Source organism: Aythya ferina (assembly GCF_964211825.1).
Source record: "Aythya ferina genome assembly, chromosome: Z".
Taxonomy (NCBI): Eukaryota; Metazoa; Chordata; class Aves; order Anseriformes; family Anatidae; genus Aythya; species Aythya ferina.
The window spans coordinates 41093729-41118422 of NC_140299.1; the positions used below are offsets into that span (position 1 = coordinate 41093729).

Here is a 24694-nt window from a genome sequence, read left to right on the forward strand (position 1 = left end):
GCAGGATGGGGGTCAGTCTTGTCTCCCAGGCAACAAATTATCACTTGTTGAATTCCTTCATAGAGGAATGGGCCTCGAGTTGCACCAGGGAAGTTTAGGTTGGATATTAGGAAGAGTTCTGCACTGAAAGGGCTGTTAGGCATTGGAATGGGCTGCCCAGGGAAGTGGTTGAGTCACCATCCCTGGAAGTCTTCAAAACACATGTAGATGTGATGCTTATGGACGTGGTTTAATAGTGGACTTGGCAGTGCTAGGTTTAAGGTTGGCCCAGATGATCTTAGAGGGCTTTTCCAACCTAAGTGATTCTGTGATTCTAAGATTAACATTGCTGTTCTTTCAAGTAACGTTTGGGATTTTAAAAATTTTGCCATAGTATTGGCTTACTTAAGAGAGATGGAACATAGAGGTATGTTGGAATAAATGTGAAACACAAATTCCTGAGGGAATTTGTTTTAGTAAAATGCCGATGTTACATTACATACCACAGCCTTCAGAAAGGTGGTCCTGCCATGCCACCATTTGCATTTGAAAATTCAAACACAACTCAGTCAAAAACAAACAAACCAACCCACCAAAACACATAGCCTTTTCCACTGCCAGCAGAAACTTTTTTTTTTTTTTTTTTCTCCTATTGGGCCAGGGGGGAAAAGGAGGGAATGGGGGGGGGGGGGGGGGGGGAGGGGTAGAATGCACTGATAAACCCAGGTTGAGCTGCTGACCTGAATTTTGTATGTCAGAATAAACAGTCCTGTCACATTATAGCAATGCCTTCTCCTCATGTTTCAGTTAAAGAAAAACAACTGTGAAACTGTTAACTTCACCATCAGGGACATGTATCTATGCAGTGAAATTAAGTTTAAAAAAAATGAATTCATAACACTATCTACTAGTTTCTGATTCTAAGCAAAAATGCTTTTTTTCTAAGCACCACCAACACCAAAATCAGCCTGGTACAGATGCAGCTGGTTTTGAAGGGATTACATGCAATTCAAGCTAGAGTTCTTCCCTGCAATTATCTATTTTTAAATTTTTTATTTTTTTATTTTTAAGAAATCTAAGGTTAATGTTTTATTATTGTACTATTAGATCTAATGTGTATGAACCTACATAAATGGAAAACGGTCCATTAAAGTGACATAAGTACATGGGAATTAAACAGAGCCATTCTATTTTACCTTTTGACCTTTCATAATTGGGAACACAAGTTGATTTAAAGCTTTGTGCTCCAAACACCAACCTTAAGTAGATAGCAGTCTTCCTTTATACTTCCTTCCAGTATCTCCTTTTGTTCCTAGCTCTGCCTCTTGTCATAAATTTAGAATACAGGGTCTCTATGCAAATCCAACAATACATGCTTTTTGTTTCTCTTTTCTCATAAGCTATCTAAAAAAATCTTCAGGGTTCATTAGCTTAAAATGAAACAAGGCTTTTCAAGCACATCTTGACAAAGCATCATTTTAAAGCCAGTGAAAAAGTGGCAGGGCTTTCAAAAAGAGTTTGAATGTGGAGTAGTCATGCCAATACACACACTTGTGACATATTAAGCTAAAGGTAATTGCATTTCAGGGTGGAACTGCATAAACAACCAGATTTGGATTGAGTATCTTTCTAATTAAATTAGTTGGAAAACAAATGGAAACCCACAAATTGGAACTTGGTTTTTAAGACTTCAGGTGGTGAGAGTCAAGATAATGGAGTACACTTTTTATGTTAGGAATAATAAAAATGGTAATAGGGTGATAAAATGCAGGTTGTCTGGAAAGTGTACATAATAGAACAATAAAAATTGATGTGATTATATACTTTGGATGTATAAAGTCACATTCTAATGCCATCCGTTAAAGAAGCATTAGATAATGGAGAACTTTAAAACTTGACTATATACCCCAAAGGTACAAAAATTCTATTATTACAGGCATATTAAAAAAGGCATTTATATACTTATTCAAATGTGTTAATAACACAGGCAAAGTGCATTTTACTCCTCAGTAACATTTGTGGTTAGCACCTGTACACAATCCATTTAATGTATTTATCATCAGAAATGATTTGTTGAATCATTATTGCCAAAATATGGAATACATATTGACAAGTTAAAGAGACAGAATCTTCTCCAAAGGTGTTATATATATATATATATATATATATATATATATATATATATATATATATATACACATATATATATACATATATATACATATATATATATGTTAATGTGATATATTTATCTTCCATTCACTTCAAGCACTTCTTTTTTATTCTTTCAGATACTTACTGCCACAAATGTGTTACCTACTCAAATCTACTTTCTCATTTAAAAGAAATACTAGAATTTTGTAGGTTAATTCATGGAATAAAGCATTACAACTTTGGGTTTTCTCTCTTTTATTCTTAGCTCTTCCTTGGCCTACCAGTTTAATTTTCCAAATCTAAAGTGTTGATTTTTTATTGGGGAAAAAAGTTATGAAAAAAAAAAAAAACCTCTATGCCCTCTTATTCCTCTTATTCTCCTAAGGACTTGATCTCTACAACTTAATAACATCACTGACTGGACTGTGAATACAGCCAAAACAAGAAAGTTTTAACTGCTAAGGACAGAGCAAAGCTGACTAACTAGTTTTGCTAACAAAACCAACACAAGAGCTGTTCTCTTTTCACTAGTAGATCTCAAACTCCAATGATAATTTCATCTACAGAATAGACCTGACTATGCACTCACTTCCACTTGCCATACATGAATTGTCACAGGCAGACAGTATGTTTTGTCTGTTGATGCACAAAAACAGGTTTCACTTTTGTTCTGGCAGCTGTAGTGCTGGTAAGGGCCATGTCACTGGATATCAATATGAGCAATGCCGTTGGTCACAGCAGAAGCAAGAGAAGTCCACATTACCATCCTATTCGTCCCCACTGTCAAGCGTGATAAACATGACAAAGTCAAAATGACACAAGTAAAACAATAAGCTCTCCATTTGACTAAAGAGATTTGAATATACTACAGGAAGAGAAACAGGAAAGGAAGGAAGGAAGGAAGGAAGGAAGGAAGGAAGGAAGGAAGGAAGGAAGGAAGGAAGGAAGGAAGGAAGGAAGGAAGGAAGGAAGGAAGGAAGGAAGGAAGGAAGGAAGGAAGGAAGGAAGGAAGGAAGGAAGGAAGGAAGGAAGGAAGGAAGGAAGGAAGGAAGGAAGGAAGGAAGGAAGGAAGGAAATAAAATGCAGGCACAGCTGGTATACATCTTAAGGACAGTCTCATGACCTCATCCTACCCTTCCTTTTACATAATTTAGTGAAATAGGTTGAGATACTGGAGCCATATGAATGGTTACATTACTAGTCACAAGTATTTTCAATGGATGAAGGTCCCTGACAGAATAGTTTTTTGAAATATAGTTGATTATCAGCACTGCAAAACACTCTAGCTTTAAAGCCTTTAGGAGCACTTACATGCTGTGTCTCATTTCTGACTCGTTCTGCAGAAGAATAAGCAATGCTAACAAAAACAGCTATTTCATGGGCAGAAATAATTACAAGAATAAAGATATCAGCACTTGATAATTCAATTAGGAGATTTGCTGCCTGCATTAAAAACTAAATTACATATAAGCAGGATCTGTAATATTTTGTGAGGCTGTTATTAGGGCTTTTCAGCCAACGGAAACAACTTTCTACAACTGTTCTACAACAGTTTCATATACAGAACTAAATGGTACTAGTGCACAAAACTGGACATAAAAAAATGACTTTCAAGCACATAATCATGACTCACCAAAAATTTAAAGGTCAGAGCAACATAAGTTTATATTTTAAAACAGAGGCAGAAGAATTACACAGAACAAAATTCTGCTTATTTCAAGGAGACCTAAAGCAGGAAAAACAACCTTTTCCAGATTTGTGAGAAAGGAAAGTCTTCAAAGTCATTCAGCAATCTTGTGGATTACTCTGCGTATTCTGTTAACTTATTTCACAGTGGTACCATATTAACAGCTGAAATTAGCTTCCCGATATAAAGCACACAGTTATGGGAAGGGAAGGGAAGGGAAGGGAAGGGAAGGGAAGGGAAGGGAAGGGAAGGGAAGGGAAGGGAAGGGAAGGGAAGGGAAGGGAAGGGAAGGGAAGGGAAGGGAAGGGAAGGGAAGGGAAGGGAAGGGAAGGGAAGGGAAGGGAAGGGAAGGGAAGGGAAGGGAAGGGAAGGGAAGGGAAGGGAAGGGAAGGGAAGGGAAGGGAAGGGAAGGGAAGGGAAGGGAAGGGAAGGGAAGGGAAGGGAAGGGAAGGGAAGGGAAGGGAAGGGAAGGGAAGGGAAGAATGCCACAATCATTTCTATTACAACAAGGCAGGGCTTTTAATGACCTGGGAAAAAACAAAAGCAGATTTCAACTCTACAACTCATACACAGTTAGTTGTGTTTTGTTTTTGTTTTGATTGTTTTGTTTTGGTTTTGTTTTTCCATTGAAATGTATCCCAAAAATGAAGTGTGTTTTCACTTCTCTTGTTCATTTACCTATCAACATTCCTGGTACATATGTCAGACATTATTTTGAAGTATTTTCTATTGCTTTTTAATACCCAACAATACAAAAGACGCCTCTTATAAGTATAAAGAAATAAATCTTGGCAAATTATTGTAACAGTAATAAGCAGGAACTATTTCAGATATGTCAGTCATTTTCTTTAGGATTCAAAACCACCTTCCAAATCTGTTCCCAGGGGAAAGGACATAATTCATTCTGCAATCCTAAATACTAAAAGCACATTTTGGTGACTTTTCCCCTGCTAATGATAGGAAACTAACAATATGAGCTTTGTAATTTCCAAAGTAAAAGTAAGAGAGGCAGAGGCTCAAAATATATTCAATAATAACCTTCAAAACCTTTCTAGAGGAAACTTTTTGAAAGATCTCTACATCCATATGGACCAGTGCTATGCATATAACTGAATGTTTGTTTCTGCACTGGCATCATGTATTTGACACCTATGTAACTACATTATTTTAATGTTGGTTTTTTTTTCTGCTACTAAGTATAAAGGCTGAAGGTAAATGTATCTGAAAATGAATTACTTAATTACAGGAGTTGTAGAAAACAAAAATAAAAAAGCTTAAATACTGTCAGTAACCCTGCCTTGTCGTGTCAAGTATCACTGTATTGGATCTGGCAGGGATGTTAACTTTCCCTGCAGCAGCCCATACAGTGCTGTGCTCTGCACTTGTAGCTAGAACAGCAGTGTTATCACACCAGTGTTGTGTCTGCTGCCGAGCAGTGCTGGCACAGCATCAGGACTCTCTCTAAACCTTCTAGGGGCTGGGCAAAAAAGTGAGAAAGGAACATCACCAGGGCAGCTGACCTAACCCAACCAAAGGGATATTCCATACCATATGATCACAGAATCACAGAATTTTCTAGGTTGGAAGAGACCTCAAGGTCATCGAGTCCAACCTCCAACCTAACGCTAACAGCCCTCCACTAAACCATATCCCTAAGCTCTACATCTAAGCGTCTTTTGAAGACTTCCAGGGATGGTGACTCCACCACTTCCCTGGGCAGCCTGTTCCAATGCCTCACAACCCTTTCAGTGAAGAAGTTCTTCCTAACATCTAACCTAAAACTCCCCTGGCTCAACTTAAGCCCATTCCCCCTCGTCCTGTCACCAGGCATGTGGGAGAACAGGCCAACCCCCACCTCGCTACAGCCTCCCTTGAGGTACCTAAAAAGAGCGATAAGGTCACCCCTGAGCCTCCTCTTCTCCAGGCTGAACAAGCCCAGCTCCCTCAGCCGCTCCTCGTAGGACTTGTTCTCCAGGCCCGTCACCAGCTTTGTCGCCCTTCTCTGCACCCACTCAAGCACTTCGATGTCCTTCTTGTAGCGAGGGGCCCAAAACTGAACACAGTACTCGAGGTGCGGCCTCACCAGAGCTGAGTACAGGGGGACGATCACCTCCCTAGCCCTGCTGGTCACGCTGTTCCTGATACAAGCCAGGATGCCGTTGGCCTTCTTGGCCACCTGAGCACACTGCTGGCTCATATCCAGCCGACTATCCACCATCACTCCCAGGTCCTTCTCTGCCTGGCAGCTTTCCAACCATTCCTCTCCCAGCCTGTAGCTCTGCTTGGGGTTACTGTGCCCCAGGTGCAGGACCCGGCACTTGGCCTTGTTAAACTTCATGCAGTTGACCTCAGCCCATCGGTGCAGCCTATCCAGATCCTCCTGCAGAGCTTTCCTACCCTCAAGCAGATCGACACACGCACCTAACTTGGTGTCATCTGCGAACTTACTGAGGGTGCACTCGATGCCCTCGTCCAGATCATCGATGAAGATATTAAAGAGGACCGGCCCCAGCACTGAGCCCTGGGGGACGCCACTAGTGACTGGCCTCCAACTGGACTTGGCTCCATTCACCACGACTCTTTGGGCCCGGCTATCCAGCCAGTTTCTAACCCAACGAAGCGTGCGCCAGTCCAAGCCAAGAGCAGCCAGTTTCTTGAGGAGAATGCTGTGGGAGACGGTGTCAAAAGCCTTGCTGAAGTCAAGGTAGACCACATCCACAGCCTTTCCCTCATCCACCCAGCGCATCACTCTGTCATAGAAGGAGATCAGGTTCGTCAGGCATGACCTGCCTTTCATAAAGCCATGCTGACTGGGCCTGATCGCCTGCTTCCCCTGCAAGTGCTGCGTGATGACTCTCAGGAGGATCTGCTCCATGAGCTTTCCTGGCACTGAGGTCAAACTGACAGGCCTGTAGTTTCCCGGGTCTGCCCTCCGGCCCTTCTTGTAGATGGGCGTCACGTTTGCTAGCCGCCAGTCGATTGGGACCTCCCCTGATAGCCAGGACTGCTGATAAATGATGGACAGTGGCTTGGCCAGCTCCTCTGCCAGTTCCCTCAGTACCCTTGGGTGGATCCCATCCGGCCCCATCGACTTGTGCACATCCAAGTGCCGTAGCAGGTCACCAACCAGTTCTTCATGGATAGTGAGGGCCACATCCTGCTCCCCATCCCCTTCCACCAGCTCAGGGTACTGAGTATCCAGAGAACAACCGGTATTGCCGCTAAAGACTGAGGCAAAGAAGGCATTGAGCACCTCCGCCTTTTCCTCATCTCTTGTAACTAAGTTTCCCCCCGCATCCAGTAAAGGATGGAGATTCTCCTTAGTCCTCCTTTTTGTGTTGATGTATTTATAGAAACGTTTTTTGTTATCTTTAATGGCAGTAGCCAGATTGAGCTCCAGATGAGCTTTGGCCTTCCTAATTTTGTCCCTGCACAGCCTCGCTACTTCTTTCAAGTCCTCCTTAGTGGCCTGCCCACTTTTCCAAAGCTTATAAACCCTCTTTTTCCTCCTAAGATCAAGCCACAATTCTCTGTTGAGCCAGGCTGGTCTTCTTCCCCGCCAGCTCGTCTTTGGGCACGTGGGGACAGACCGTTCCTGCACTCAGCAATAAAAGGTAGAAACAGAAAGAAGAGGGGAGGGGTGGGCTCCTGTTGCAAAAACATCTGTCCTCCCAAACACCAGCTACGTGCATTGAGGTCGTGGTCAAGGACGTGGTCAAGCATCACTCATTTGTGGGAAGTAGAGAGCAAGTTTCTTCTGCACTTCCACACAGCCTTCACTTGTTCTGTTTTGTTTGTTTGTTTGTTTCCTTTCCCCCTCCCTTTTCCCCTTTCATTTTTTTTTCACTTTAGTTTAATTGTTTAATTAATAATAATCTTTCCTTAATAAGTATTTTTTCCCTTTAATTAACTTATCCTTATCTCAACCATGAGTTTTCTTTTCTTTATTTCTTCCCCTCCTCTTCTAAGGACGGGGAGTGAGAGAGCAGTTGTGGTAGAGTTCAGCTGCCTAGCATGGTAAAACCACCACAACAACATACCTGAAAAAAATAAAAAAAAATAAAAAAATAAACACAAAAAAGGTGTGTTCAAGAGTCTTTGTTCATTAGGAAAGATAGAAAAATTGCTATTATGTCCATAAAATGTACCTGTTCTGTGATCAGATTTAGAATTGCATTAAGATTTCTGGTAAACACTGTACTGGAAGCTAGTACACATACTCATTGTAAGCTATGATGAATCATAAAACATTCTTAGGCATGAGGTGTTGTTTCATAGCAAACCCCAACACACGGAAAATGTTTATGTTCCCTTATAGCAACCTATAGCCAACACATCCTGCTTTTGGTGTCTCCTACTCACTTTAAATGTCATTAAGCCTCTATAGGTTCTTCTTTACTTATCATGGAGGACCAAAACAAAAGCACATGCATCTAGCTCAAGACAACACTTTATTTATTTATTTATTTTATTTTTTTGGCACCAATTGATTTCTGTGCTGAAAACTCTAAAGCATTTGTGAACAGCAGGTTCACAATTATAGGCTAGGGAAATGAGTGGGCATTTCTATTTTCTGTATGTTTTTGCTTCTCCCCATCTGCACTCTGAATGAGAAAGTGGAAGCAAGAAAAGTACCCAACCAAAAAACACTTCTGAGAGTCAAAAAGTATGTTGGGGCTAGGGAAACACTCTTTGCCTTGCCCCCGAACAGAACTGGAAAAACTCTCTGGCTGTTTTTTTGGATGTCCTACAGCTAGCTTGAATCACAAGGGAAAGAAAAAAAAAAAAACTCTCTACATTGCCTGTAAAGTTGGCAGTTACATTTCAGTAGAACAATTTCCTACACAGTACATAAAAGCTAGTCAAAAAGTGAAAAAAATAGCCATGATTAAAACAGTAGTAATCTAAGCAGATTAAAAACACTAATCGGTGTTTTTTATTTTTTTGCAGTTTTATCTTAATTTGCATGTTCACTTTTTTTTTTTTTTTTTTTTTTTTTTTTTTTTTTTTTACTGCAATAGTTAATAATAAAAAGTTTTGCACAGGAAGAGTGTCACATATAGGCAGAGAATAGGCAGGTCTCAGCAAAGCAATGCACAGAGAAGCAGAGCAATGCTCCTCCACCTTGTACCATGGATATCTCAATCCTCACATTAGGTAACCACTAGTATTCAGTGCAGAAATGCATTCTTTTCATTTAAACCTCACTTTGTTTTTAATTGATTAAAAACAAAACAAAATGAAAAAAATATACTAAATAAAAGAAAACAATGAAGCAGTTTCCTAATGGAAAATCTTTTGCTGCTGCAGGATGTTGCAGATTATGCCAATAATGGTTTATATTACTGGTGTTGTGTATGTAATAGGAAGTATTGTAACGAGCAGTAAATTAAACACAACAAAAAGCTTGTTTAAAACTGACAAAATCCATCAGACATCAAGAACTCCAAATATGTATTTGTGTTTTGCTAGACTATTCTCTGTTAGTTATTAGCAGAAGGAATGGGTCCAGTGCAAGTGCAACTGCCAGAATAAACCAGCAAGGTCCCTCCGTTACCATAAACAAGTAAATGCCAACAAGAGTCATCCTATGAATTTCATATCTCCTACACTGTGTACAGAATTAAGCTTGATATCTCTTACGAAGGCAACTATTACTTTCATGCAACGATAGGACGAACCTTTTCTTCATACACACTCTAACCAACACTTTCAAAATAATTGTAAATTAGTCAGAAAATCCCTGTAATCCTGAATACCTTCACTCTCAGTAACAGTATGGGAAAAAAAAAAAAGTTAAAAAAAAAGTAAAAAAAAAGTTGTTAGTATAGTTCCTGAAATCAGCCAAGAAATGAACTTCTAGAAGTAGACTTCTAAAAGTAGAACCCCCCTGCCAAAACACATAAATAAGTAAATAAATCTCAAACTACCCTGTGCCCTTCCCCCCCCCCAAAAAAAAAAAAAAATTAAATACAATTTATGAATGGCTTTGTTCAGGGAAACCAAACTCCTTTCTTATTTCCTTGTATTGTCACAACAGACTATGTCAAAACAATGTGTCGGTGCCTAAGAGCTCTCTGCCACAGACTCTGGAAGGACAAGAATAGAGAGGTCTGCCCCAGTGATGCTAATACATATGCTCACGCTCATTAATGACAGGCAATGCTTATGATGAAGCACCACTGAACTATAACATGCATCCCCTTCCTCCTCCACTCACAGAAAAGCCATTTTGAACAGCCTTGTTTCTTGCTTTCCCTATTCTGCCAGGCTATCTTAAATAAAAAAAAAATAAAAAACAAAAAATAAATAAATAAATAAATAAATAAAGAGAGAGAGAGATAGTGAGAGAGAGAATCTAGAAGGAATCCAGTATTATCAAGAAACACAAACTAGCACTGAAAAATCGTAAGAGCATAGATAATGTGTTCTCGTTTGTTACAAGAAAAAAATGGCAAGAATACATCAATAATTTTAAGAGAAAGTTGCCCTTTATATAGCTAAGGCTACGGATACCACTGGCATAGAGGCAAAATATGACTGGCAATGTATAACAATCATTTTTAATTTCAACAGCTGATGATAATTATGCTATTGTAAAAAATAAAAATAAATAAATAAAAAAGTAAAACCAAAACAAAAGCCTTCATGAAGTCTAGAATCTGAAATAAACTTTTTGTAGGCAACAGCTAAGCACTTTGTATCTGTAAGGAGGAATAGATCTGTCAAAAGATCTCCTCTGTGTCCTTACAACACTGCTGAGTGTGGGTCTTCCAAAAAAGGTGAAGTGCTACAAGTGCTCACATGTCATGTTCACTGCTTAGGTTCTCTGCATTTATTAAATTATTAAAAAAACTCTGAAGACAGGTGAGAAATTGGAAATGAGATCTGAAATCAGAAGCTGTGGTGAAGTAGGTAAGAAAGGAAAGGGAAAGTTCATGCCCCGCAGGCACATTTGTTCTCTTAGAACAATAATTAGATCTGCTGCAATTTTAAAAGCATTTCGTCAGGGGATCTCAGGGCTGGTGCACACACCACCAGTGAAACACAAGCTACTTCAACAACCTGAGAATGAACATAGAACTGAACATCGGCCTTTGGCACACATACATGGCACAAGACCAAGAGAAGGTATGGGAGTACCCCATGCACCCCATGATGCACAGGAGAAAAGCAGAAACCCAAGGTGAGCATGAGACAGAAAGCAGAAGTGGAAGATCATCAGCACTCAGCAATCATGAACTTTAAAAGTAATCAAAGATAAGTTTGAGGCATATTCTAAATACTATTTATAAACACTTCCTTATAATTATACAAATGTTTTGTCAGGTCATCTTATATATAGGATGATAGAGTATGCACTTGATTAAAATAAAAGAAGTTTTCTACTAAAGCATAACATCTGTAACTACCAGGATCACAGAGGATAGAGGCAAACAGCTTTGAAAAGATCTAAGCATTTTAGAACCCTGAGTTCTCTTGACCTCATATAAAACAATTTCCCGAAGACACTTTCCAAAAAATGTACCATGAATTATTCGTGACCTGCCTCAAAGTCACAAGTAGTCTGCACCCAGTATGATCTTATTTTATGATATTGCTCAAACACATAAATAGCAATAGTTGTGTTTTTTTGTTTGTTTGTTTTTTGATTTTTTTCTTTTAATATTTTCTGGTATTATCCTTAATTATTCAGATGTCATATTACCACTTTGTGCTGCGGAACACAAGCAGATAAATTTGCTGTTGCCATAGTTCTCTTTTCTTTTTTCTTTTTTTTCCGAAGAGGAAAAAGAGCAAATCCATCTCCCATCATGGCCCCATGCAAGGAACACAGGAATTTGTTATTGGTAGTATATAGAACCTCGAGAAAAGATACAAGTTCCCATTTCAGGAGATCAGCACTGAAGTATTTACAAAAGCCAAAGAACTTGCTAAGATTCCTTATCAAATTGTTGGTAAAACCCAAATTTGTCATCAGAAATGCTGATCTGACATAAAACTACCTTTAAAATACAAATGAAACTGTTTGATTTCAGACTTTTAATGTTCACTTCCAGTTTTGTTTTCTATGCATTACCAACAGCGAAATCCCAACCTCCCTTCACATCCTCAGTTCAAAACACCTCCATATTCTTTGGTGTTTCTCTGCTGTTGAGGAAGTAGAGAGCATCCAGCAACTCTTAGCCATGTTGAAGTATAATATGCGCACAGAAAAGCACATAGCTTGACATTTGTAAGTAAAAGAACTACTAGCTGCAAAAAGCAACAAGATTTGTATGCTTAAACCCATTAGAAGCTACAAGTTTCATGCAGCACACTAACTTATTATGAACTTTTTTGGTATGTCACTGAGAAAGAGGGAAAAGTCACTAACATAAATATTAGCATCATTTCTAAAATATGATGGTGTTTAAATAGTAAACAGGTCAAAGAGCTCTTTGCCAGAAAAATCTGGAAATCATAATGATATCTACACTATTTACACTCCCTGGTACACATTTTGTATTTTGGAGCATGTACAGTATATTGCATCAAGGCCACAAAATAACTTTTTGTTCTTCATTTGTGTTATGATAATGTTTAATTTTACAAACACTTAAGGAAAAAATATTTCTGGGCTGTGATTGATAGAGAGAAATTGTGCAGGGTGAATTACAAACTAATGAATATAAAGGATTATAAAATCACTTAGTCAATTATTTAGTCCAAAATTGTGCATATGCCTTAATTTTCTAATATTATCTCATACGTCAACTAACACTAAAAGTACTTTTTAAAATGAAAAATAATTCAAATAATTTAGATTCTCCCCAAATGCAAAGCAAGTGTGCTGACAGAAGAGAAATCTAAGAGCAGGTGGTAAACAGCTGAAAATACTTCATTTCTGGTGGGTATTTGATTAGGTGGGGCAAACTCATAGTATGATTTTATGTAAATGTAAATCTCATATGAAACAGCTTGTCCACTTATGCAACATAATCCTATAATCATAAAAAGAACATATTAAAAACTAGATTAATATATAAACTAGCTTAGCATTCAGTATTTCATGTAAAGTGAAACACATATGACACAAGCATATATCTTACAAGAGAGTAAACTAACCAAAGTAGGAAATTCCTTACTCTGTAATTTTGCAAAAGACCATGGAAAGTTTACAGAAGATAATTGTACTCACATTTCATCTGCAATAACCAGACATGCTAAGCAAATCATTAATCATATGTGATGGTGATTATCTAATGAGATTTTTCAAAATGCTTTAGAATTTTAAATGGAATGTTTTATAAACTAACATTTCATAGAAATACATACATTTTTTTTGCCTATGCTGTGCCAGAATACAACCAGCTGAAACAGAGAAAATTTTTGACAGTTCAGTTTTCCTCCTGTCATTGAAGAACAGAGTAAGTTATTCTGAGCTAAGAAATCCATCTAGTGAGGGAGCTTTAATTTTGTGGACCTGTATGTGGTATTTTTACTCTGTTTTTCAAGTTCTATGCTCCACAGTATCCAAGACATCACAGTATCCCATAAGAAATGCTGTAACTCCACTCATATAATCAAAGGCTAAATGTACCTGATTACCTTCCATGTTTCAGGACATAAGAACTACATAAAGAACTACAGCAACATCTTAAATTCAGAGGTGTGGCTTGATATGAAAAGGGCAGCTGTGACATAAACTAAAGTGTTTCCTGGTCCTGCAAATTTTGAATTTTAATATCCAAGCAGAACAGGAAATCAGATTAGTAAAGAGTAGCCTAACTATAAAAAATGGTACTGCATAATATCCTTACTTCAATAGTCAGTGACAAAACAGTAACATTTTTGTTATTTATTTACACTGAAAACATCAAAACGTAGAATTGTTCTAAAGGTTCCTTAGAGTGATGCAATTGGAAACAATTTGTTGTACTTTGGACGAAACCCTGCCAAACAGCGTGGGGTTTTTGTTTGTTTGCTTGTTTTTGGTTTTGTTTGATGTTTTTTTTTCCCCCACAACTCCACTGGAAGCTTGCATTTTAGCGTTCATGGAAAATTTTCCATTTGTGTAAGAAATTGTCAATATATATATATGTATTTTTATATATACTTAATGCAAGGTGTATATCAATGAAGAAACATCCTGTAAACTCTGTGCTGCCCTGCTGGTAACTTCTTGGAAGCTGGCTGGTATTTCTACACAGTTAACCAAGGGGGATTTTCAGTGGCTGATTTTTCTCTGTCCCTCTAGTTCAAGGAAGAAGAGCCAGTATTCAGAAAGCTACCATTCATTGTTTGTACCAACAGGACATAAACTTACACAAGCAGTCAATTTACTTGATCTTTAAAAACTTCCTAAGTAGAGCATGTGCATGTTTCTCTCTCCTTCATCACTTTTATGCTATGGGACAGTGACATTCCTTACACTATGATGTTTGGGTTTACAGCCCAAATTTTAGCCTGGGTAGTTGTCCTGAGCCCACAGAGTTTTCATCCAGGTGAGGGATTCACCTTGCTTATTACCATAAAACTTTGACACAGTATCCTAGTTAAAAACTTAAATGTTTAAAGATTTTAAAATCATAGCTCATTGTATATGGGGGGTAGCTGCTAATTCTGGCTCACGTGAGTATGACAACTGCGGATGTGTTTCTACCAGCCAAATAAAGTTTTCTAAAGTGGACAAAACATGTTTGTATTATGTATGAGACACTTCTTTTGGCACTTACATTATTTTAAAATTAAACAATTGGCAAACTTCCTTGTTCTTCTCCATGAAGGCATTTGTAATCTTTTAATAACACTACGTTGCCATGTATTTGTTAAAAAATTGTTTACTATAACATTACTAGAGGTTACTTTTCATGAATATGTTTGGCACTGGTGACTGCAAGAAAGGGCAGAACTGCAAGAAAAGGAAAAAAAACATCTCCAGGTTGCTACATTCACCAGTATTGAATGGGATGACACAGACCTCATTCCTGTTGTAATTCACCTGAAATAGGCTCTCCCTGCTAAACACGACTAGCTTATTAAACATGACTAGTAAGGATCTATAGAAATAGTGGAAAAACTGATACACAAGATGTATGTACATTCAGAGGTACCTCAGCAGGCTGGAGAAATGGGCTGACAGAAGACCTGATGCAGCTCAACAGTGGGAGATGCACAGTTCTGCACTAGGGGAGGAATAACCAGTACATGCACCAGTACATGCTGTGGGCTGCCTGGCTGGAAAGCTGCTTGACAGAAAAGACTCCTGGGGGTCCTGGTGGGCATCAAGTTTAATGTGAGCCAACAGCCTCCTGAGTTGCATTAGGAAGAGCATTGCCAACAGGTCAAGATAGGCAATCCTTCCCCTCTAGTCAGCACTGCTAAGATTGCACCTGATGTGCTGGGTGTCATTCTGTGCTCTCCAGTACAAGAGAGATGTGGAAATACTGGAGGGAGAGGCCAACACAGGGCCATGAAGGTGATTAAGGGACAGAGGTATTTCTCATACAAGGGAAGGCTGAGGGAGCTGAGACTTTTCAGGCTGGAGAAGAGAAGTCTAATGAAGATCTTATCCATGTGCAGAAATACCTGATGGTGAGAGCAGAGATGGAACTAGACACTTCTAGGGATGTAAGATGCATAGGACATAGATGGTTATATAAGAAATTCTGCTTAAACATAAGAAAAAACTTTAACAGCGAAGGTGATTGAAACAGGCTGTCCATGGTGGGTGTCTCTGTCTTTGAAGGATATGCAACACCCAGCTGGACACTATTCTGAGGTCTATGCAATCCTGATTTGGGCAGGAGCTCAGGCAACACAGTCTCCAGAGGTCCCACCTGCCCTTCTGTGATTCGTGACCAGGTGGATAAAAACATAGCCCAAAATAACGTAACAGTGAGGTAAAGAGAATAAGGAGAACCTTCAAGGTGACTAAAATCCATTCCCTAGAAGTAGGGGCACCTCATATGAGACCTCTGCTGAGCCAAAATAACACATTTAAAAAGGCAATTTCTGTCTCCAAGAGGACAAGAGAAGAACCTGAACACCAGGAGTCCTGCATAGCTCTGGGAGCCAGGAGGTAGGAATAGCATTCTACCTAGGGAAAAAGCAGTGACTACATGTAAAGGGCCTCTTATGAGGCTGGGTGGGACTAAAGCATAGCTGCTTGCACATCCAGTTCTGCACACCACCTAAACATAGTGTGGAGCTTTGAAACAAGGATTAAAGCTTTCAGTTGTTATCAGATTTTTTGATTATTATTATTATTATTTAATTACTACAGGTCAAAAGTGACTGCAAGTACTGACCTATAAGAATTGGCAAGTCTTAAAAAAAAAAAAATCAGGATCTAGTAGGGCATAGCTAAGCAACAGTAAAACTCTTCAGTGCTAGGAATCAACGTAGGAGTGAAAAAAGTGGTACTTAAACTCAATTTCAACAGCTGAAAGCTTTTGTAGAACACCTGTATTTATCATATGAATAGTGAGATTGATAGTGAGATAGATGGTGGTGTGCAAACTTACACCTTAGGCAAGAAATACTATAAAAGGGAACTGTTTTTCAGGGGCACTCAGGAGTCAGAGGAACTTGTCAAAAGATTTTAAATATAAAAAGAGACTATGGTGAATTCCTTAAAGAACTTTAAAAGGTTACTGTACCCAGAATCACACAAATACTATAATATACCTCCATTTGAAATACAGTAATATATACCAATGTAAACTGGAGAAAAACTGAACAGGATTTGTGGTCATGAGCTTAATCAAAAATCAACCAAACAAACAAACACTATTGTAAAATGAAAACAAAATAGTTATTATTAATTAACATGAACTCAAAGGGCAAAGCAATAGATGTATTCCACTACAAAGAATGACAGAATTGTTGAGGTTGGACGGGACCTCTGGAGGTCACCTGGTCCGAGCCTCCTACGTAAGCAGGGTCGCTTAGAGCAGGCTGTCCAGGACCATGTTTTTGAAGACCAGGCTTTTGATGATCTCCAAGCTGGCAGACTCCACAACCTCTCTGAGCAACCTGTACCAATACTCTGCCACCCACATGGTAAAGAAGGGAATGACTTCCCTTGGTGAATCCATGCTGACTACTCCTCATGATTTTCTTCTCCTTCACATGCCTGGAAATGTTTTCCAGGATTAGCTGTTCCAACACTTCTCACCCTCAAAAGACCAGAAGTGCTTATAGTAAGAACTATCTTCTATGACCTGTCCCACAGATAATATAAACTTACATCAAACAGTTAATATTTGCTTTCCTGTGGCTGTTGTATTAAACTGAGCACAGCTGGATGGAACAATATTTTCCCCAAAAAGTTGGAATAGATAAACAGCATCTTAATTTGTTCCACAGTAGATAATATATTCTTTATGTTGAATGCAAACTGTAACATTATACAATCTCTGTATCTCATCTGGTTTCATAGTTTACAACTCAGTAACATTTGAACTAAGAATTGAAACATGCCATTGTAACACAGTGCTATCATTCCCTCACCGTTGTCATCATACTTCTATCAATCCTCAATACACCAGAAATACTGTTTTGTATTTAATGTGTGTAACTCTATTTAAAATACAAGCTCAAACTGTGAGGTACTTTACATATAGGATTTGCAATAACAAGACTGCAAATACTAAACAGGTTCCTCTGTTTAAGCTACATCCCACAGAGGACCAGCTGTTTCTCCACATAGCCAAATAAAAAACAAGTAACATGCAATCCCCAAAAGATTTATTGTTTATTTTCCCAGTGCTTCAACTGCAATTTTCATATATTTTAGTATTAAAAACAATTAGTTGATGAAGACTTCAGAATTTAAAGTGTGAGGCATTACTAAATTAAACATTGTTGAAGACTGTAATTGTTAAAAAGAAGAAGAAGAAAAGAAGAAGAAAATAAGACATGATAATGCATTAAAAAAAAAAATACTTTAAATTTAAAAATAAGAGTTTCTATTTTTTCAGAGATAAGTACGTCTCACAAAATGAAAGTTCTGCCGCATGGAGTTTAAGAAAATTAAGTAGCATACTTTCCACCAATAACAATAAATTATTCTATAATAAAATGAAATAAAATTATGTAAGAAACTGCTGCCTTTAAAAACAGATCCATTTAATGATTCATAACTTTGTTGGGTTTTGTTCTTTCCCTCTTAAAAAAAAAAAAAAAAAAAAAATTGTTCCCTTGGGGGCACCTGATGAGCTCAGATAGCATTTTCAAAAAGCTCTCATAACTTGAATATTCAAATTCCCCTGAGTTTCACTGGGCCTGATGGCTTTATTTAGAAGACATATTTCTGTATCTGTTAGAACTGCTTACCTCTTCTATTTGGACTTCTGGCAAGCAAATGACTTCAAAACAAGCACAGAGGCTTGAAATCCATCGGCCTCCTATTGTGACAGGATGGTATCTGTCTCTACCCTAAATGTACTGCCACCCGAAGATTTTACAGGGCCTCAGGTCTTTTGAGTTTAATAACCAGTGAAAACTTCCAGCAAAATAAACTTTGGATTCATCTACACACCTTTCACTCTGAGCTGTGACTGAAAAAAGGCAAAACTGCAGTACTCAAACACATATGCAGACTTAAGGTCTGGCAACTCTGCACTACAGGATTGCCAGGAACTCTTCCCAAATGCAGGTTTGCAAGCTCCTTATTTTGAGGTTCGTATTGTCACCATTTAACACTTACACAGTTGGGACCTGTATGTGTCTGCCAAGTAAGGAAAGCCAGCTCCTGCTGCAGAGGCCTTGGTGTCACAAAAGGTGCTACCTAAGGAAAAAACACAGGCTGACACGTGGCTTTAAGATTGTGAAGCAACAATAAAACAAGCAGTTAAGCATAAAAGCTTCCTGCTTGGGTAATGAACGCCAAATGTTTATATGAAACACATTTTCATTTCAAACACAAAGCTAGGAATTGTGAAACGGATGTGTCCTAAGGGCTAAAATGAATTGTTTGGCCTTTCCTGTCAAAGAAAACATATCAGGCTGGGAACTTATTTGCTTTTTAAAATGTATTTATGACTGTAGATATTTGTCACAATTGTTTGGCACAATTACCTTGGAAATATCTGAGTCCAAAAAGTATTTTCTTGTAACTTAGAAAAACAAAACAAAACAAAACAAAACAAAACAACAACAACAACAACAACAAACACACTATTTTGTGTCACAGATTTTCACTTACTTTAAGTATTTATTTTTTCAGTTAATATTTCATGCAATTCCAAAACAGTGGCTAAAGACAGTTATTTCCAAAATACTCTGCGTGAAGTTCTAATGCTTTTCAGCAAAAGATGGGCATAAACACAAGCAGTAGGGAAAACAGTCACATTTGACTAATAGTGGAACCACAACACATTACAGGTATGTAATACAACCGGAAAGCCATTCTTCCATTTTATTTAAATCTTATTTTCCAAGAGTTGCTTCCTCTGTGGACTACCTTCAGCTTGTAGTAATAAACAAAGGTAACCTTTACATCCAACAAGCTAGTTCAGCTCTAGCTCAACACGGAAATTATAAAAGGTCTCACCAGTAACCTAATACTTTCATAGCAGAAATGATTGTTTCAGTATTGAGGAATAGTATTACTGAAGAATACAAAAGAACTTCAATGATTGAATACATCATTCTATTCCTGAAGTTTAATTTAGCTTAATTAACTCCTATTTAATAGTCATTACAAACAGACTCATTTTTCTCTTAGAAAGTTGGAATACTGTCTTGAAAAAGACTTTTCTAAGCCCAGTTCACCTTCCTAACAACATCATATTAAAAGTCACAATGGAGAGAGGAGATATTCATAAAGAACAGCAGTGTTACTGAGCACAGAGGTTTTGGAAAGATATCCTTATCTATCCTTATAGAAAACATCTTGTAAACCTAACTATATGGAAAGGATACACTTCAGGAGAACCCAGCATTGCATGCTGAGTACACTGTCCACAGGAAGAGCTGGAAAGCCTGGAAGTGAGTGAATATGCAATATGATAGACATATAATCATCCCCATTATCATTCACAGAATTTTTGTCTCTAATTAAACGAAAAACACAGAATGTGTTCCCACGTAATAGAAACTCATTCCCACTAAAGCTGCAGAACTTCATTTCTTTCACATTTTTTTTTTTTATAACTAGAGGCTTGGGCCAATAAAATTCAAAGGTAAATAGTGACAATGTAATTATATTTTAAACATCAATTTGAGTTTAATGTAATACACATATAGATAGATAGATAGGTAGATGGATAGATAGGTAGATAGATAGATAGGTAGATAGATTGCACTCACCACTACTACCTGAAGAAGATACTACATTCAGACTGCAAAGCCCATTCTCTCCAGTCACCAAGAAAAAAAATGTTGCAAATTATTTCCAGGCATAAATTGTTTTCCTATTTAAAGTACAAAATGCTATCTAGAGAAAGTCATTCTAGAATTACTTAATGTGATAAGTATACTAGAAGAATATTAACATTTGAAGACATATAAAATAGTGACTACTGAGTCAATTGAAAAGGTCACCTTTTCCAATTTGTTTTTCCAAAATGTTTTTGCACATTGGCAAAAACGCCAGCACAATTACAGCTGCTGAAGTTGGTTTTTATGTTTTGATTTTTAAGAGCACACATGCCTAATATGTACTTGAGTTTGAGAGGCCTCAAATTTACTTTTCCTAAAACAAAACTTTGGAAAAACTAGATGCTAAACATGGTATCAAATCCTATCATAGAATCATAGAATCATAGAATATCCTGAGTTGGAAGGGACCCTTAAGGATCATCAAGTCCAACTCTTGACACCGCACAGGTCTACCCAAAAGTTCAGACCATGTGCCTAAGTTCACAGTCCAATCTCTTCTTAAATTCAGACAGGCTCGGTGCAGTGACCACTTCCCTGGGGAGCCTGTTCCAGTGTGCAACCACCCTCTCTGTGAAGAACCCCCTCCTGATGTCAAGCCTAAATTTCCCCTGCCTCAGCTTAACACCGTTCCCTGTTCCTTTTTCCTCTATTGGACAAAGTAAATAAATAAATAAATGATGTAGCTTTAACATATCTGAAATGTGAACATTGCTTTGCTAAACACAAACTGAAATGAAACTGCATAAATTATCTTTTTACCATTTAATAGTTTTTCACACTGCTTTCCGTAATACTTACTTCAAGTCTGTAAGTTTCCAGTGGAAAATGCTTGCCATCTGTGCCATGTTTTCAATCCATAAATCAGTGAAAAATTTTCAAATAGAAGTGATGAAGAAATTATTTCAAAATTTTGTAGGCTGTAACTTTCATTCTGGGTTAACTACACAACAGTGAAAATTTGGATACCCAATAAATTGTAATATCTTTCTATGATTCTAATCTAAATTAACTCAAATTTCACAGCTTTTTCATAACAGGCTGCTATATGTCATCACTTTCATTTTTCAACTATATCTTACAGTACTGTTAGCACTGACATTTCAGGCAGATTTACAGTGGAAGTGGAAGGCTTCAAAATACATAGTATGTCAGACAAAAAATTACTGTCCCAGTTTTAAAAAGAAAGATAAAGAGATCTACTCAACAGTCAAACATCAAGCAATGTACCTGAGAAGCAGAAAAGGGCAAGGGTAAAAAACAACACTCAGCTAGGCATACTGAAAAGTTTTCTTATTCATGCAACAAATACTGCAAATAAAGTTATGTCTGCAAAATTTTCACAATTTTCACCTGCATTTACACAGCATTTTATACATACAACAGAGTTGAGGCCAAGCACAGTAGTAAAGAAAGGATACACTAGGATACAAGACAGGCCGCATAACACAAAATTTAAAATAAACAACCTTAAGAAGCTGAGAATGGAAATTTCAATGATAAAAGTTATTGGTAAGATTTTTTTCTTTCTATCTGTAAAGCAAGGAAATCAAAATCTTTTTTTTGTTGTTTTTTTTTGTTTGTTTGTTTTGGTTTGGTTTGTTTTTTTTTTGTTTTGTTTTTTTTCTTCACAGCCATTTAAACCACAGGCTATATCAATTAGCTGACTAAAAATAGGAAAGTACTTGGGTGGAACAGATTTGTAGGTATTTGAGACTTACCAGTAATTTATTTAATCAGTTTTCCTATGAATTTTATTTTAATCAGATTTTAATTTTATAATCAGATTTTATTTACCTGAATCAAATTTTAACTTTATTTTTAGCAGATTGAAAATAGCAACCTTTACATTACATTCTATCAGCTAAAAATGAACCATTCCAAGCAGCCACCTAATACCATGTTTCAAGTACGCTTTTTCAGTGTTCATGTTTATAAACAATTGTGCTAACAGGATTCTTAAGTACTCATCAGCAAGTTGATTTTTTTAATTGATTAATTCCAGAACAGGCCTGTAAGTAACTCTTAGTACCCACTGAGGTGGTCTAGTACTTTGTAAGTTACAATAATTGGAAATATTTGGTAACTGACCCAAAACAATAACAAAAACGACAACAAAATCAGGATTTTCCACTAAAGTGATAGTGACCCAAAAAGGAACTTGACAAAGGCAGTTACCTGAAACAGCTCTAAAACAATCTAAAGTAGTGAAACAGATTAAAACCAACAACAAAAACACAGTAGCTAAATAAAAATAAAACAAATAGAAGCCAGAGAAAAGTAAGGCAGTCAAGGTAAACTTCCAACATTCTGGAAAAAACAACAGATTATCTTGCATTCAGAGAAGTTTTATCATCCTTCAGAAAAGAAAAGAAAAGAAAAGAAAACAAAACAAAACAAACAACACAATGAGTTCTGATCCCCTTTTGAAGTTTGCAAATGAAGCTATAAGCTTAGATGACTATCCAAATTAAAGAGACTAAATGCTTAAACATTTGCAACACTAGGAAATTCAATATTAAGCACTTTAAAAATGCATTTTAAACAAGCAGTTAGTGAGCTAACAACTTGTATAATGCTACTCATAAAACAAACAAACAAACAAACAAACAGAAAACTTGCTTTCCTTGGCAGAGGAAATCATTGGACCTGGAAGTGATCTACAGAAAAAAAAAAAAAAAAAAAAAAAAAAACACCCTCTTAAAGAGTAAAAGGGAAAATATAACCAAAGTTTATATTTAATACTTCATTGCATAACCTAGAGCAAAACTATTCCCCAGGTCAATATTTTCATTTTTATGTTTATTCTTTCAAACTGGAATGCTCTTTATGAAGCATTTATTTGTTCAGTTTGATCATGTGATCGTGTGCTCTTAAAAATCAAAAGGGAATGAAATTATTAATGGCTTTGTACGATTCTCATACTCAAGTGGAAGCTAACTTAAACCAGCACTTCCTAAACATAAAATCAACGTCAAATACTTGGAGAGATTTTTCTCTTTGTGTAGTGAAAAAAAAAGTGACATGGTGATATGCAGCTGACTTTGTTAAATACTTTTTGACAGAAAACTGTGTTCAATAGTAGCAATAGATGAATAAAGATGTAGTATAGCCACCCTTACACCATGAAAATAAGGTAAAGAACAACAGTCCTTGCCTTCATTGGGTGCTTTCATTAGCACTAACTTAACTAGTTAACTTAACTAGCCAGCTAGATACATTTATAAATATTACATAGATCATTACAAAAAAAAAAAAAAATTGTTTAAAAAAAAAAAAAAAAAGCAGATCATCAATCTATCAGACCTAGTTAAACTATATGGGTAAAAATGGGACTGTGATATCACAGGGTATCATGATGGAACAAATCTTCCATTCACTTGGGAAGGTTTTGTGCATTAATGGTGCTAAAAATATGGCAAAGTTGTACGCATCACAGTGAACATAATAAAATGAAAGCATGCACCATTGGGTTTGCTTTGTGCAGACAAAACTATTATTGCTTAGTTTACACAGCCATTGCTGCTCAGACAGTAATTCAACCAAGTGTCATGCTTCCTTTTGAGGTTGAAATTCCTTGGTACTGCTGCAATATATCACATGTTCATTTCCCTTCACTCAGCACCTAGTCCTTCACTCACCATGCCCCTATAAAAGAGAGAAGCTGTGGATTCTTGAGAATTTATTTTAAGCTAGCCACTGTATTTCAGTTTCAAAGCAGAGAGATATACTATTTTATTTACCTGTGTCTACTGTTACTAACACGAGGCAAACAAAGTAAATTATACAAAGAACAAATAACCAAATACTGTTAAAAAAAAAAAAAAGGCATCAGAAGGCAATCCTACCAAAAAGCACTTAGCATTTTCATAAAAATTAGTTATTCATTTCATCATTTTTTCTTTTTCTTTCACAAGAGTATGATAACATTATACTACTTACTAAACTCCCTGTTAAATAAAACCATATAGGTTTAGAAAATTCTAATTTTCCCTTGCCTATTACTACTACATCCTTCAGAAACAAGACCAGGTGGGTCAAAGTGAGAAAAATTTTTAATTATTTTCCTCTCTGATAGCAGACACAGAAAAAAAAAAAAAAAAATTGCATTTTCTCCTGTACTCTCTTTTGTTGCTTTCTTCAAGCAACATTAAGAATGAATATTAGATACCTCAGAAAATGATGGAGCACCAAAAATCCAAAATGATTAACAGTAAGACATTACTTTATGGAAAAATTGCAGGCATGCCACTTTACTCCTTTCAGTGTTCATTATTATTTTGGGACCATACAAGTAACAAACATTCTCAACAGATCATGTCTTCTCCTCATTCCTCATCTACCTCCTTCCAACATACTGGAAGGGTTTTGTAAACCAGGTGATTCAAAAATAAAGAAATAAATTGATTAATTAATTTAAGGGAAACAAAATCCCGGGATTCTTTTCCCCCTAAAAATACTATGCTTGTTTTATCTTAAAACAACAACCATTTCTATTTATCTAGT

General features: G+C 37.1%; 1 protein-coding gene across 7 annotated transcripts in view; it reads right to left on the reverse strand.

The window, feature by feature from the left end:
* The window catches only part of LOC311427486 (guanine nucleotide-binding protein subunit alpha-14), an 86315-nt gene that overhangs the window by 55790 nt on the left and 5831 nt on the right, over positions 1-24694 (reverse strand). For 3 of the 7 annotated variants that reach the window (XM_084504880.1, XM_084504882.1, XM_084504886.1), the window contains exons 2-4: positions 20990-21027; positions 20120-20165; positions 18516-18596 (exon numbers count right to left, since the gene is read on the reverse strand). The exons of 2 other annotated variants lie outside the window; for them this stretch is intronic. In XM_084504880.1, coding sequence (XP_084361006.1) covers positions 18516-18596; positions 20120-20165; positions 20990-21027 — 165 coding nt within the window. The remainder of the gene's footprint in view (positions 1-18515; positions 18597-20119; positions 20166-20989; positions 21028-24694) is intronic. 2 more of the 7 variants (XM_084504881.1, XM_084504884.1) reach the window with 1 other exon arrangement.